Below are 17,408 nucleotides of genomic sequence, written 5' to 3' on the forward strand. Positions count from 1 at the left end.
TCTCTTCACAAAGGACCTGATTTCATTTTTGAAAACAAGTGAAGATTAACCCAAGGGTGCTCTTAAAACTAGTGCAGTTGTGATGAAACACAATTAGGAGGAACCCTGCTAGTTTGTTGGAGAAAACTGGGGAAAGAGACAACCGAGAGGAGCCCTTGTGGAGACAGAATAAATCTCAAACATTGACCTAAGGGACTATTATTTCAAAGGAGCTGGCTTTGATTGAATTAGTCTGAGAAGCAATTTGTGCCTTCCACAGAATGCAAATCAGGGAAACTTAATAGCTAAGTGTGGACACAGAAAGACACAGTCAAAGAAAGCTATGCCAAAACCACCTTTATCCAAGAGTTATTGTGGGCATATTCAAGACTGTATCCCCTAGAAGCAATATTAGAAGGTTCACACTATGTATGTGGGGCATTTTTTTGAGGGGAAGGAGAAGTAAACATCTCTAAAATAAGCCAGCCAGGTAGTAAAAAATTAAACAAGCAAACAACATTAAAAATCATGTGGGAGATGAGACCAGAATTCAATGTATTTTCAAAAATGTCCAGTTTCCAACATAACAATTATGAAACAAGCAAAGAAACAATAAAAGAGGTATGAAAGAAAAGCTGCTTGATATAGTGATCAGCTATCATATTTAACAGAAAACTAACTCAAAATACCCATTGTAAAATGTCTTAAAAAACTAAGGAAACTATGACTAAAGAAGTAAAAGAAAGCATGATGATGAAATTAATAAAAAAGAACCAAATGGAAATTCTGGATTTGTAAACTACAATAACAGATAAAAAAAATCACTAGAGGGGCTCAGGAGATTTGAATTGGTAGGAAAAAGAAGAATGAACAAACTTCAAGACTGATAGAGATTATGCAGTCTGAAAAACAGAGAGAAAAATAAATAAAGAAAAATAAACGATCACATACATACATGGAACACAGTTAAATGCACCAACAAATGTTTAATGAAATAAGCCGAGGAAAAAAGAAAAGAAAAAAACATCAGAAAAATGAGATGAGTGAACATAGCTGGAAGTGTCACACTCTCTGATCTCAAATAATATCAAGCTATAGCAATTAAAACAGTATGATATTTGCACAAAAACAGACACTTAGATCAATGGAACAGAATAGAGAGCCGAGAAATAAATCCACACACATATGGTCAATTAATTTACAACAAAGGAGCCAAAAATATACAAGAGGGTAAGGACATTTTCTTCAGTAAGTGGTGCTTGGAAAACTAATCAAACACATGTAAAAGAATGAAACTATACTACTATTTTATACCATACACAAATATTACTCAAAAATAGATTAAATATCAGAACATAAGACCTAAAAGTATAAAACTCCTAGAAGAAAACACATGCTTATGTAAACTCCTTGATATAGGTCTTAGTGATATTTTGAGTCTTGACACCAAAAGTAAAAGCAACAAAAGCAAAAATAAACAAGTGGGACTACATCAAACTAAAAAGCTTCTGCACAGCAAAGGAAACCATCAACAAAATAAAAGGCAACCTTCTGAATTGGAGAAAATATTTGCAAATCAATTATCTGATAAGGAGCTAATATCCCAAATATAACAATCTCACACAACTCTGTAGCAAAGAAACAATCTGATTAAAAACTGGGCAGAAGACCTAATACACACTTTCCAAAGAAGACATACAGATGGCCAAAGGCACATGAAAAGATGCTTAACATCATTAATCACACATGCCTGTGTGCTAAGTCACTTTAGTTGTGTCCAGCTCTTTGTGACCCTATGGACTGTAGCCCACCAGGCTCCTCTGTCCATGGGATTTTCCAGGCAAGAATACTAGAGTGGATTGCCATTTCCTCCTCCAGGGGATCTTCCCAAACCTGCATCTCCTACACTGGCAGGTGGATTCTTTACCACTGAGCCACCAGGGAAGACCTAACAACGTGGTATTGTGCTCTATCTAAAACATTTGTTAAGACCGCAAATCTCATGTTAAGAACTCTTAACATAGAAAAGAAAAAAGGAATACAAAGAAACTTTTGGAAGTGAGGGGTATGCTATTGCTTTAATTGTTGTGGTAGCATCACGGTACGTGCATACATCCAAACTCATCAAATTATATATTTTAAATATGCAGTTTTTTTTGCATATCAATTATACCACAAATATTTTAAATAAAGAAAAATAATAGAAAATATAAAAAAAACTAAGAGAAGGGTCTTTGAAAACATCAAGAAAATTAACAAATCTTTACCTACACTGATCAAGAATAAAGGAGAGAAAAATCAAATTACTAAAATAAGGTATGGAAGAAGGGCCATCACAACTGCTTTTGCAGAAAAAAAAAAAGAAAAAACAAGGATTATAAGGGAATACTATGTAAAATTCCATGCCAACAACTTAGACAATTTAGAAGAAATGTACAAATTTCTAGAGTGGCACAAACGACCAAACCGATTCAAGAAGAAACAGAAAATCTGATTAAGCCATAACAATTAAAGAGATGGAATTAGTAATAAACTGAAGTTCCCACAAAGCAAAGCTCAGAGACAGATGGCTTCAGTTGTGAATTCTAGCAAACATTTATCAATCCTTCACAAATTCTCCCCAAAAATAGAATGGAAAGGACCACTTCCCAAATCTTTCTCTAAAGCTATTATTGGTGATATAAAAAACAGATAAACACATCACAAGAAATGAAAGTAAATCTTGTGGTTATACATGCAAGATCTTTAACCAAATACTAGTAAACCAAACTTTACAACATGTAAAAAAAGCATTATACAGCATGAAAATACTTGTATTCTGCCAAAGAGGAATTTGAGATCTGGTACACAGAGGTGTGAGAGCTAATTCTATCTCTCTTAAATCTACACTGGATAGGGGATTAAGAAATGTAAACTACCATGTATAAGTAAGCTATAAGTATATGTTTTACAGCACAGAGAATAGAGCAAATATTTTATAATAACTATGAATGGAGAATTACCTTTAAAATTGTGAATCACTATACTGCATTTCTGAATATATAATATTGTATATCAAGCATATCTCAATAAAAAATAAATGTTTAAATTTAGACTGGGTCACCTTTTTTGTTAAAAGTGTTGTTAAATTTTGATAAAGTAGGATCAAATCTGGTCACTGTGCTGCATACAATTTTTTGGAAAATATTCTGAAATTTTAAATTTTATTTGAAAATACACTGAATATGAGATTATTCATAATAAAATTTGGATCATTTTTGTAAGTAATATGAAAAACTCGGTCACTTGTTTTATTGTTTATAACATTAAAGTAGTCTATGTCAATTATTTGACATTAAATTTCCTCTCATTCCCTTTTACTGCATTTTATCTTTAAAAGTAATGTATGTTTACCATAAAATATTGATTTTACAGATTTTGTGAGTGGCCTTAAATTTTCATGATTATATGCCTATTACCTAAGTTTGAGGGCCACATTCACATAAGAGATGAGGGAGTCAAAAGTCTCCAACAAATAATCTTGTTCTCTACCAAACCATGTATTCCTCACAAGAAGTAACAATTTTAATTACATCTGAGATAAATCATAAAATTGGCTTCCCTGATGGCTCAGTGGTAAACATTCTGCCTGCAATGTAGGAGCCACAGGTTTGATCCCTGGGACAGAAAAATTCCCTGGAGGAGGGCATGGCTACCCACTCCAGTATTCTTGCCTAGAGAATCACATGGACAGAGGAGCCTGGCAGGCTACAGTCCATAGGGTCGCAAAGAGTAGGACATGACTGAAGTGACTTAGCACACATGCATGCATGCAAATCATAAAATAACAATGAAATACTATTATTTTTAGAGAAACATATAATTATAATATTCTACCAATGCCAGGAACTTTGAGATTTTCTTTCAATTCTACCACTAGAATAAGAGTTAACATATTTGATCTTGATTTTCTCTGATGAACTGCAGTCAGTCATTTGGTTCATTTAAGGGTATATTTTAATGCTGGATTAATGCCATATATTCTGATATTTTTTGTTCCTTACATTCTGATATAACATTTTAATAAAATTACAGTAAATAAAATTCTTCCTCACTGAATATGGAACCATAAATTCACCAATAACTGTTTTAACAAAAGAATTTTTGTTTTGTCAACAATAAATAATATTGCTAATAAGAAAATACCAAAAGCCCAGACATATAGTAATTTAATAACTGAAAATTATCAAATACTAATATAATAAACATACATACAATTTCCAAGCAACACAAGTATTGTTGTAAGAATCTGACTTTTAAAGTTGGTAGAAAGAGAGTTCATAATTTAAGAAGTATGTAAGGTATGGAGGAGGGCATGGCAACCCACTCCAGTATTCTTGCCTGGAGAATCCCCCAGAGGAGCCTGGTGGGCTACAGTCCATGGGGTTGCAAAGAGCTGGACACGACTGAGCGACTAAGCACAGCACAAGGTCTCATTAAGGGCTTTCCAGATAGCTCAGTGATAAAGAATCCACCTGCCAATGCAGGAGATGCTGGTTTGATCCCTGGGTTGGGAAGATCCCCTGGTGAAGGAAATGGCAACCCACTCCAGTATTCTTGCCTGGGAAATCCCATGGTCAGGGGGAGCCTGGCGGGCTACAGTCTATGGGGTCACAGAAGAGTGGGACATGAGTTAGCAGCTAAACAACAATAAGGTACAATTATCCATCTTCTCCCTCAACATGTAAATCTATAGAAAGATATTTTCTATTTGGGACCTTAAATAAAACTTAAGCATTTTATTGTCTTTTTGTTCCAAATATATTTTGTTGTTATTGTTGTTGTTAAATCTAAAGAGGTACAAATGAACATTTGCTGTGCAGTTTTAATTAATCATGATGCTTTAGGTGAAAATAAATTTTCTGCTTGAATCAACATTTCACTTTTGGAAATTAACAGATAGGAAGAAATTATAAGTTTAAAAGTCTATTAATTATAAATTTTAAGAAACTGAAAGAACTATACATTTCAATGAAGATAAAGCTTATTGGCAAAATTAATAAATTTGACACAATCAGCATTACCTTTGTAGAGATGAAACAGCATTTCAAGGAAAACTGATTTACCTTCATTATTTGTTCTATTTTATCTGCTGATGCTTATAAATTTATAGTAATATAAATATGCAAAATTTCTCCTCAAAACAGTTCACATTTAAGAAAACTACATAACTTCTCTTAAGACTGGATATGGCTAATTGCAATAAATTTACATCAAAACAATAACTTACTTGAAGTCCCCAGAAGCTTCGAAGGGATTTTTAACTTTCACAGTAATTTCTTTCCATGTATAACATGGGGATTTGCATTTTATAGTTGCCTAAGGTAAAAAAGAAATAAAACATACTATATGATAATAACAAAAAAGAATATCCTCAACTATAAAATATAGGCTTAAAGTATCTAAAAACCTGTCCATTTAAACATTTCAGAGATATTAATTTATATAAACATTATACTGCCAAAATCTGAGTGGGAAAAAAAAATAGATTTTTACCTCATCACCAATCCATAGTACTATGCTAACAACTGAATGATTTGTCACAATACTGTCTCCCAAATTTATTTCCTTAAAATTCATTTTGTTCATGACTGAGCATGATTTTATATTTGCAAATTAACCCATCATATATATACACACACACACACACCGAATACACATGACATAAAGAAGAGGCAGGTGTGTGTGCACATGTGCACACTGGTGTGTGAGTGCAAGAGTATCTGTGATATCTGTGTTGGAATGTGTGTGACTGTGGCATGCCTGTGTTTCTAATGCAGTGGCTGTACTGATATATTTTTACTGTAATAAAAGCACAAATATAAAACTTAAACTCAAATTACTCAAGACTTGCATGAAGGAAAAGATTTCAGGAATTCCACACTTCTAGACTAATCAGGATCTTACCTTATTCCTCCATTATTATCCAATTATTTCCTGATGTCTAAGACCATGAGTGGCCAAATGGAGAAGTAAACAGAGATCATATAAGGTCTAAGTGTCAGCTTTTCTGCCCCAGAGCCATGATAATGACAGGCTAACACCATCCATCCATGTCTCTTAAACACACGTGGCAAAGCAATGTTTTTTTTTTTTTTTCCCCAGAGAATTTGTGTGAGAGGGTTGGGAAATGTAAGAATTCAGGAGGAAATCGGAAGATCACAATAATATCTCAGTGACAGTCAAACATGTGCTTTCTGTTCCGGGTGTCCTTATTGAATAAGCCATTCTGTCCAGGTGAGCGTCTTAATGCTCTCCTCACACAAAGTGTCCTTCTAGAGTCATTCTCTTTACCTCTCACTCAAGCCACTGCACACTATGGTTCTTCATAATCCATATGAAAATCTGGCAACATAAATTTACTTCTTTGCCATACAGCCATGGTAGAAAATAATACTTAGACAAACTAATGGCTACACAAGTCAATCATAATGATATCACAACTACTTTACAGAGATTTAAAAATCCTTCTCCCCCATCCTTTGAGGTAGTAACACTTTAGAGCTCAGACTGGAACATCATTACCTCTCACTAAATGCCAGTCTTAGCACTATCTTTGTAATGGATTTGCTCCAGAGCACCCTAAAGATAAATTTATAAATGTTCCTATCAGAAACAGAAACATTTTCTCTGCTGTGTAAATCACCAAACCTTAATTCAAACAAAAAACAGATATAGGCCCAGGGAGTGCTTTAACTTAAATCACAAGCCTCCATGGCAGAAGGTCATGTAAATTGCTATACACATAGTGAATGACTCCTTGATATAAAACACAAATATAATCCTAAAAAGACAACCTTAAAACAGTACTCAATACAAGTCTTTTCAAAATGCAGATGACCAACAGGCACATGAGAAGATGCTAATCATAAGAGAAACACATATCAAAACCACATTGAGATATCATCTAGCATCTGTCAGAATGGCCATTATCAAAAAGAACACAGATAACAAATGCTGGCGAGGATGTGGAGGAAAGGGAACCCTTTTACTGTTAGTGGGAAGGTAAATTACCACAGTCACTGTGGAAAACAGTATGGAGGTTTCTCAAAAACTAAAAATAGAACTACCATGTGATCCAGCAATTCCACTCTGGGTATATATCCAAAGAAAATGAAGATACTAATTTGAAAAGATACATGCACCCCAATGTTCATAGCAGCATTATTTATAATTGCCAAGATATGGAAGCAACCTAAGTGTCCATCAACAGATGAATGGATAAAGAAGACGTGGGCCATGTATGTGTGTGTGTGTGCATGTGTGTGTGTGTGTATGTGTGTGTGTGTGTGTATACATACATATATATATTTATTTATATGTGTCCCAGTGTATGTGTGCTCAGTTGCTTAGTCGTGTCCAAGTCTTTGAGACCCCATAGACTATAGCACACCAGGCTCCTCTGTCCATGGGATTTTTCAAGCAAAAATACCGGAGTGGCTGGCCACTTCCTTCTCCGGAGGATTTTCCCAACCCAGAGATCGAACCCAGGTCTCTTGTGTCTCCTGCATTGGCAGGTAGATTCTTTATTACTAGCACCACCTGTGAAGCCACATATATATATATATTTTGCCATTTGCAGCAACATGGATATACTTGGGCTTTGCAGGTGGTGCTAGTGGTAATGAACCCAATTGCCAATGCAGAAGATACAAGAGATGCAAGTTTGATCCTTGGGTAGGGAAGATCCCCTGGAGGAGGGCATGGCAACCACTCCAGTATTCTTGCCTGGAGAATCCCATGGAAAGAGGAGCCTGGCAGGCTACGGTCCATAGGGTTGCAAAGAGTTGGACACAACTGAAGCAACTTAGCAGCAGCAGGATGTATTATGGTAAGGCATTATGGGCATTATGCTAAGTGAAATAAGTCAGAAAGAGACAAATACTGCATGATATCACTTATATGTGAGAACTAAAAAATGCAACATTACCATCTTTCTAAATTCCATATATATGTGTTAGTATGCTGTAATGTTCTTTATCTTTCTGGCTTACTTCACTCTGTATAATGGGCTCCAGTTTCATCCATCTCATTAGAACTGATTCAAATGAATTCTTTTTAATGGCTGAGTAATATTCCATGGTGTATATGTACCACAGCTTCCTTATCCATTCGTCTGCTGATGGGCATCTAGGTTGCTTCCATGTCCTGGCTATTATAAACAGTGCTGTGATGAACATTGGGGTGCACGTGTCTCTTTCAGTTCTGGTTTCCTCGGTGTGTATGCCCAGAAGTGGGATTGCTGGGTCATATGGCAGTTCTATTTCCAGTTTTTTAAGAAATCCCCACGCTGTTCTCCATAGCAGCTGTACTAGTTTGCATTCCCCCCAACAGTGTAAGAGGGGTCCCTTTTCTCCACACCCTCTCCAGCATTTATTGCTTGTAGACTTTGGGATAGCACCCATCCTGACTGGCATGTAATGGTACCTCATTGTGGTTTTGATTTGCATTTTTCTGATAATGAGTGATGTTGAGCATCTTTTCATGTGTTTGTTAGCCATCTGTATGTCTTCTTTGGAGAAATGTCTGTTTAGTTCTTTGGACCATTTTTTGATTGGGTCATTTATTTTTCTGGAATTGAGCTGCAGGAGTTGCTTGTATATTTTTGAGATTAATCCTTTGTCTGTTGCTTCATTTGCTATTATTTTCTCCCAATCTGAGGGCTGTCTTTTCACCTTGCTTATAGTTTCCTTTGTTTACAGCATACTAACACATATATATGGAATTTAGAAAGATGGTAATGATAACCCTATATGCAAAACAGAAAAAGAGACACAGATGTACAGAACAGACTTTCGGACTCTGTGGGAGAAGGCGAGGGTGGGATGTTTCGAGAAAACAGCATCGAAACATGTATATTATCTATGGTGAAACAGATCACCAGCCCAGGTTGGATGCATGAGACAAGTGCTCAGGGCTGGTGCACTGGGAAGACCCAGAGGGATCGGGTAGAGAGGGAGGTGGGAGGGGGGATCGGGATGGGGAATACATGTAACTCCATGGCTGATTCATGTCAATGTATGACAAAACCCACTACAATACTGTAAAGTAATTAGCCTCCAACTAATAAAAATAAATGAAAAAAATAAATAAATAAAAAATAAAAAAATAAAGAGACTAGAAAAAAAATAAATAAAAAATAAAAAATGCAACAAACTAGTGAATATAATAAAAAAAGAAACAGACTCACAGATATAGAGAACAAATTAATGGTTACCAGTGATGAGAGTGGAGAGGGGCAATGTAGGGGTGGGAGGTATAAACTCTTGAGTGTAAGGTAGGTCCAGGGATGCATTGTACAATAAAGGGGATATAACCAATATTTGTAATAACTGTAAATGGAAAGCAATGTTTAAACATTGCATACAAAATTAATAAACAAAACCAAAATTTTAAAAGTACAAGTCCTTTCAACTTCTATTATAAAATTGAGACTTATTTCCAAAGAAAGAGTATCAAAGCAAAAATATCAGAGATACAGAAACCAAAAATCACGCAAATATAAGTAAGTACACATCTGTGTCTGCATATGAACATGATCTCAAAGAACAGGAGCTGCCAGGAGATAAACCTTGGAAGAACAGCTGTACTTGGAACAGTCCATGGCTTGAGAAGAGAAGCAAAAACTCTATCATAAAAGAGGTAAGATTTACTTACGATGGCTTTAAAATTGAGGACTTCGCCCTTGAGAGCAAAAATCATCATAGTACCTCCTATTCCACTCTTAGGTCTTGAAATTAATAGCAGTGAGGCTTCAGCAGGATGGAGGAAGCGACTGGTAAATTTCAGAGTGATAGTAATTTGGTTTCTATTTAACAAAAGATAAAAGAAAATACTGTAATGAAAAAAGACAACAAGCATCTATTCAGTGAAGATCATATACCTAGTACACACACCCAGCAAAATACTCACTTCTACAGTAAAATTAAAGATTGTTGCAGATTTTAGAAAGCCTATAATCTAGTTATTGCTGTCAGTCAAAACATATTGATCCAGTCTATAAAACCTAAAGTTAACTTCCAAATGCATATATAATCTACCGAGTATTTGATTTTCTAAGAGTTAGCCACAGGAAATCATGTATGCATTTTTTGTGTGAATTTTATAGGACATTCTGGGCTACTGGTTAGGCACATTCTTAGTTACATCAATGACTTTTGATTACATGGGAGGAAAAAATGAGAAAGACATTCAAAAAAATACTTAAAATTGTGGTTGAAAATAAAATTCAAACCTCCAATCAAAATAACAGCATATAAGTAGCATGACTTTTATTTGAAAGACAAACTTAATTAAAGGAAAGAATAAAGAAAACATGTCTATCTCCTTTAATCTTCAACTTTCTAGTCTAAACCATAGCAAAACAGTTAAAGAATCTATGGACTTGGAAACTTTATTTCCAAGTTTTTAGGGGAATGACTAAGCCATGGCACCCTGGCAATCCTGCATAACCACACAGGGCACACAGAGGCAAAGTTTAACTGCAGTGGCTATAAGTGCTGCCAGAAAGTTCTGTGATCCTCCCATAACATGAGACCATGGAGTTTCAGGAAAAACTGCGACAAGAACATTTATTTGCCTCTTTATCTTCTGTGAGAGGCTGTCAGCAGACAGTTTCCCATTGACTCCGCCTAGCCCCCTACAGCATAGTTACAGGCTAGAAAACTGCTTAATTGCAGCATGAATCTGTCAGCAACAGGTGTCCTCCCATGCACGATGCAGTCTTCTGGCCCCTTTTGTTTTGGCGTCACTCTGCATAAGGGGCATGGAGATCTGTCCCTCTGGTAACTTTTGCTTTTGCTGTCTATGTAAATAATGAGCTCTCTGAATGAAACATGGGCTCAATGTTTCTTTACTGGCTGAATCTTTCCGCCTTACCTTTCCACAGCTGTAGGTGGTAAACCTTGGAGACTTTTATCTTTGCTTTTTCTCTGACTTTTAGCATAGTTAGCACTATACATCATATCACAGTTATTCTTTGCACAAACTATCACCTGTCATTTTCCCTTAGGATATACACAGTTGGGAACAGAAATGGCAATAGCTTCTCTCAGCATTAAACTATGGCTTAACTTCCCCAGAATCTTTGAAGAATCTCTGTCGAATAGGGGAGCTTAGGGTGCAGCATAGAGTAAAGTGAATGGAGGACTTCCAAAATCAATGGAAATATTCTCAAAATTGATTTTTAGGGAAAATTACAACTCAGAACTAGCAGGAATGGGAGAATTTTATTCAGATATAATATAACTAATCTCAACTACTGCAAAAGGACATTTTCCTGACTATTATAAAAAGCTCATGTACTTAAATTTAACTGAAAGGGAAGAATACTTGACCTTGACATCTTTTTCTGGGTGTTTTTCAAACTCTGTATTAGGATACCTGTGATTTAGGAGTTTTCTAGATATTCAAAAATTCATTACTAGATAAAGTCATACATTCAATTAAAATTTATAATGTTCCAGACTTTGTTTTAGATTTGGGGGATAATTAGAGAAAAAAAAAAAACCACACTACTCCTGAACTCCTGGATCTCTTGTTTTATACAACATGGAAGACATTAATTACATCATTATAAAATAAATGTGAAAACAAACTATGTGCTATGAAGTGATATAAGGGCATGTAATGGAGAATGTGATACAGTCTGAATGGAGAATGTGATACAGTCTGAAGGGTTAGAGGAAGTGATATGTTAGGTAGGATATGGAGGATGAGAATGAGTTAGGTAGGATTTGCATGGGACAAAAGAAGGCAACCAAGCACTCTAGTATGATGAATTCTAATGATTTTAAATAATTTATCAAAGGCCAGTGGTATTGAAGCTTAGAAAGCAAGGGTGTCAGTGATACAAGATGTGGTTAAGAGCCAGCCATGAAAGGCCACATGGGCTATGTTGAGATATTCAGTCTATATCCTATGGTGACGGGAAGCTATTAGAATATTTTAAGCCAAAGAGTAACATGACTAAATTTACATTAAAAACATTATTGCTAGTCTAATATAAAGGATGGACTGCAGATAATCCTTTTAGGAATCGATTGTAGTAGCCCAGTTTAAAGGTGATCATTTCAGTTCAGTTGCTCAGTCGTGTCTGACTCTTTGCGACCCCATGAACTGCAGCATGCCAGGCCTCCCTGTCCATCACCAACTCCTGGAGTTTACCCAAACTCATGTCCATTGAGTCAGTGATGCCATCCAACCATCTCATCCTCTGTCATCCCCTTCTCCTCCTGCCCTCAATCTTTCCCAGCATCAGGGTCTTTTCAAATGAGTCAGCTCTTCGCATCAGTATTAGAGTTTCAAATTATTAGGCCAAAGTATTAGAGTTTCAACTTCAACATCAGTCCCTCCAGTGAACACCCAGGACCAATCTCCTTTAGGATGGACTGGTTGGATCTCCTTGCAGTCCAAGGGACTCTCAAGAGTCTTCTCCAACACCACAGTTCAAAAGCATCAATTCTTCAGTGCTCAGCTTTCTTTATAGTTCAACTCTCACATCCATACATGACTACTGGAAAAACCATAGCCTTGACTAGACAGACCTTTGTTGGCAAAGTAATGTCTCTGCTTTTTAATATGCTGTCTAGGTTGGTCATAACTTTCCTTCCAAGGAGTAAGCGTCTTTTAATTTCATGGCAGCATCACCATCTGCAGTGATTTTGGAGTCCCCAAAAATAAAGTCAGCCATTGTTTCCACTGTTTCCCCATCTATTTGCCATGAAGTGATGGGACTGGATGCCATGATCTTAGTTTTCTGAATGTTGAGCTTTAAGCCAACTTTTTCACTCTCCTCTTTCACTTTCATCAAGAGGCTCCTTAGTTCTTCTTCACTTTCTGCCGTAAGGGTGGTGTCATCTGCATATCTGAGGTTATTGATATTTCTCCTGGCAATCTTGATTCCAGCTTGTGCTTCTTCCAGCCCAGCGTTTCTCATGATGTACTCTGCATATAAGTTAAACAAGCAGGGTGACAATATACAGCATTGACGTACTCCTTTTCCTATTTGGAACCACTCTGTTGTTCCATGTCCAGTTCTCACTGTTGCTTCCTCTCCTGCATACAGGTTTCTCAAGAGGCAGGTCAGGTGGTCTGGTGTTCCCATCTCTTTCAGAATTTTCCACAGTTTATTGTGATCCACACAGTAAAAGGCTTTGGCATAATCAATAAAGCAGAAATAGATGTTTTTCTGGAACTCTCTTGTTTTTTCAGTGATCCAGCAGATGTTGGCAATTTGATCTCTGGTTCCTCTGCCTTTTCTAAAACCAACTTGAACATCTGGAAGTTCAAGTTCACGTATTGCTGAAGCCTGGCTTGGAGAATTTTGAGCATTACTTTGCTAGAGTGTGAGATGAGTGCAACTGTGCAGTAGTTTGAGCATTCTTTGGCATTGCCCTTCTTTGGGATTGGAATGAAAAGTGACCTTTTCCAGTCCTGTGGCCCCTGCTGAGTTTTCCAAATTTGCTGACATATTGAGTGCAGTATTTTTCAAAGCATCATCTTTTAGGATTTGAAATAGCTCAACTGGAATTCCATCACCTCCACTAGCTTTGTTCATAGTGATGCTTCCTAAGTCCCACTGGATGCTTCCTAAGGCTTCACATTCCAGAATGTCTGGCTCTAGGTGAGTGATCACACCATCGTGATCATCTGGGTCATGAAGATCTTTTTTGTACAGTTCTTCTGTGTATTCTTGCCACCTCTTTTTAATATCTTCTGCTTCTTTTAGGTCCATACTATTTCTGTCCTTTATTGAGCCCATCTTTGCATGAAATGTTCCCTTGGTATCTCTAATTTTCTTGAAGAGATCTCTAGTCTTTCCCATTCTATTGTTTTCCTCTATTTCTTTGTATTGATCACTGAGGAAGGCTTTCTTATCTCTCCTTGCTATTCTTTGGAACTCTGCATTCAAATGAGTGTATCTTTCCTTTTCTCCTTTTCTTTTTCCTTCTCTTTATTTCACATCTATTTGCAAGGCCTCCTTAGACAGCCATTTTACTTTTTTGCATTTCTTTCTCTTGGGGATGGTCTTTCTCCCTGTCTCCTGTACAGTGTCACGAACTTCTGTCTGTAGTTCATCAGGCACTCTGTCTATGAGATCCAGTCCCTTAAATCTATTTCTTACTTCCACTGTATAATCATAAAGGATTTGATTTAGATCATACCTGAATGGTCTAGTGGTTTTCCCTACTTTCTTCAATTTAAATCTGAATTTGGCAATAAGGAGTTCATGATCTGAGCCACAGTCAGCTCCCAGTCTTGTTTTTGCTGACTGTATAGGGCTTCTCCATCTTTGGCTGCAAATAACATAATCAATCTGATTTCGGTGTTCGCCATCTAGTGAGGTCCATGTGTAGAGTCTTCTCTTGTGTTGTTGGAAGAGGGTGTTTGCTGTGACCAGTGCATTCTCTTGGCAAAACTCTATTAGCCTTTGCCCTGCTTCATTCTGTACACCAAGGCCAAATTTGCCTGTTACTCCAGGTGTTTCTTGACTTCCTACTTTTGCATTCCAGTCCCCTATAATGAAAAGGACATCTTTTTTGGGTGTTAGTTCTCAAAGGCCTTATAAGTCTTCATAGAACTGTTCAACCGTTCAGCTTTTTAAAGGTGATACATTATATTAGCTTGAAAGAGGTAGGTAAAGGGAAGGATTCCAAATTTAAGATATACTGTGTAAAATCAGTAAGACTACGTAATGGATTGGCTCTCATGGAAGACGATGAAAAAAGGAGCTCAAGAATGACCATAATCTATGGGATTTCTATGGTGGTCCAGTGGTTAAGAATCCGCCTTGCAACACAGGGGATGCAGGCTCAATCCCTGGTCAGGGAACTAAGATTCTACATGTCACAGGGCAACTCTGTCTGCACGCTGCAACTACTAAGCCCATGTGCCCTAGAGCCTGTGCTCCTCAATAAAAGAAGCCACCACAATGAGACGCTTGTGCACCACAACTTAGAGCATAACTCCTTCTTGCCGCAAGTAGAGAAATCATGCACCAGAACAAAGACCCAGCATAGTCAAAAATAAATAAATAAATGAAAAGAATAATCATAATCAAAATAACATGCACTTAGTAACTAAATTTATGGAACTATACTTAAGTTTTATGAAACATTTAAAAATATAGTATCCTTTTTGCAAAGCCCCATGGCTGGTTTTAGAACCATCAAGATTTTGAGGTTGAGTATAGATATTCCTTTTATAAAGTCTGTAGACATATTTAAGAATGTAAATAACCAGAGCCTTCGTAAGTGTGTTAGAAAGTTCAGAATCAAGTTGGTTGTCCACTTCAGGTATACGTCTTAGGTCTCTAGACATGTGTATCATAATTATGGATTTTATCTTAATTGTCTTACCATTTATTTTCTTTTTCCTCCAATTGCCTCCCCCTCATTTAAAAAAGTTTCCTTGATATTACGTGTACCTCATCAACTACTTCAACTTGGCTTTTGGAAGAGATGGGGAATAAATATATGACACATCAATGTCAGTGCCCAGATGGCTCAATGATAATAATGAGGAAAAAAAGAAACAGAATGGTTTTCTAAAAGTATACTTTCACTTTTGTGACAGTTACTCTATGATTATAGCTAAATAAAGTCATCAAGTTAGATGCAGAAATGTTTGCTTATATGCTGGTTTAGCCATTTAATCTTTTCTATATAAATCACATCTCAGAGAATTTAAATCCACAACTGGCAGAAAAACTATTATTAATCATGATTTAGACAGATTCTAAGATAGGATGTGTTGCAACATAGATAATTATGTAATATATAATGATAAACCTACAGATTTTTTTAAATAAAATATTTTCTGAACCCTCTGTGTAAAAACCAAAGCTTTGAAATTAGTCTAGCTAAAGGGTTATTTTTAGAAACACCTAAAAATGGCATTGAAACCTACAAACTGAAATGCATCTGCAGAAGTGAATATCTGGTTTTCATATACATTGAGAATTAAGCATTACATTTTCTGGGAATCCTTCCTAAGAATATGGAGGTGCTTCATTTTCCCCCATTTTCCTCTAGTTTTATACATACATGACAAATAAAACAACTATCAAATTACATCCTTATTATGTATTTGCTTGTGTGACACTCTGCCAGATTATAAACCTCTGTGAGTAGTTTTGATATATTTTCATCTATGAATCATAGTACTTCAAATTTAGAGGAGGGATGCAAATACTTACTGACTGCTTCCTGTAAGTCCCAATTACAGTACTAGGTGTTGTCCCTATATAACTACATTTATTACTGAACACTATAGGCAAATATTCTGATCTCCATTTTCCAAATAAGAAAAATGAAGCTTGATATAAAATCTGTATGTGTCACTATTTAAGCCCAGTATTTAATTGTTAAATGACATGATAAAAGGGTTCTAGGCCACACTGGCATCCGAAACTCAGATTCAGTGTCTCCCTCTCTAAGATAAATCTCATTAAGATTATAATAAAGGTTTTTTTTTTTAAGCTACTAATTGAAGGAAACCATCAGTGAGAATCTGCATAGAGGCTAACAAAAGAAACAAAGCTACCTATAGACTCATGAAGAAGCCATTTCCAGAAATACCTATGTAAATGGAGGGCAAAATGAATTTCAGACAACCCTATTCTTCCAAAGGTCAGTGTATTATGTCAGGCAACTGGACATAAAAGCAAAATTGTGTTTACCCTAAAATGAAGTTGGCCAATTGACAAACCTGTCCATATACAGAATCACAATTTACTTTTCTATTGCTATACTATTATATATAAATGAATAAACAAGTATCACAAGTCAATATAGTAAATCCTTCAACACGAAACACTGAAACCAAGATAAAAAAACATACCAACTGACCTCAAAGAAAATAAAAATAATATAGATAATAGATGAGAACATAAAAGTCAGAATGTAAAAGTCAGAGACATTTATGAAGATATTGTAACTCCAATTTAACAATGGGATGCTATGAAATAGATACCCAATGAAAAACAAAGTATTCTTACACACACACACATATATATATACACACACATATATATATATGGAATTATCTATCTACCTACCTATTTATCTATCTCCTTAACAGTTAGAAATGAAGGCATGTTGATCAAGAGAGAAAAAACAGTGAGCTGAAAAACTGAGTGGTGAGATAGGGTACAGAGAGAATCAAGTTAACAGCATCCAACAACTACAGGCTGGAAAATGAGAACAGAGAAAATGGAGAAGAGAAAATGATGAAAAGTAACTGAAGAGAATTTTCCAAAGTTTATTAAAAAAAAAACCCTCATAATTAAAGGACTCACTGTGTTCCCAGTCAGTGAATAAAAGACCCTTTTTGATTCATTCTGGAACAATATCAGAACACAGTGGAAGATCCTAAAAATGTCCAGGGGT

At 36.0% G+C, this 17,408-nt stretch overlaps 1 protein-coding gene across 1 annotated transcript in view; it reads right to left on the bottom strand.

Annotated features, from left to right (window-relative positions):
* Window positions 1-17,408, bottom strand: part of CFAP47 (cilia and flagella associated protein 47) — a 491,580-nt gene that overhangs the window by 258,716 nt on the left and 215,456 nt on the right. Inside the window, exons 38-39 of the mRNA XM_020881679.2 lie at window positions 9,676-9,826; window positions 5,249-5,337 (exon numbers count right to left, since the gene is read on the bottom strand). Coding sequence (XP_020737338.2) covers window positions 5,249-5,337; window positions 9,676-9,826 — 240 coding nt within the window. The remainder of the gene's footprint in view (window positions 1-5,248; window positions 5,338-9,675; window positions 9,827-17,408) is intronic.

Source organism: Odocoileus virginianus, unplaced genomic scaffold, assembly GCF_023699985.2.
Source record: "Odocoileus virginianus isolate 20LAN1187 ecotype Illinois unplaced genomic scaffold, Ovbor_1.2 Unplaced_Scaffold_10, whole genome shotgun sequence".
NCBI classification, from domain to species: Eukaryota; Metazoa; Chordata; class Mammalia; order Artiodactyla; family Cervidae; genus Odocoileus; species Odocoileus virginianus.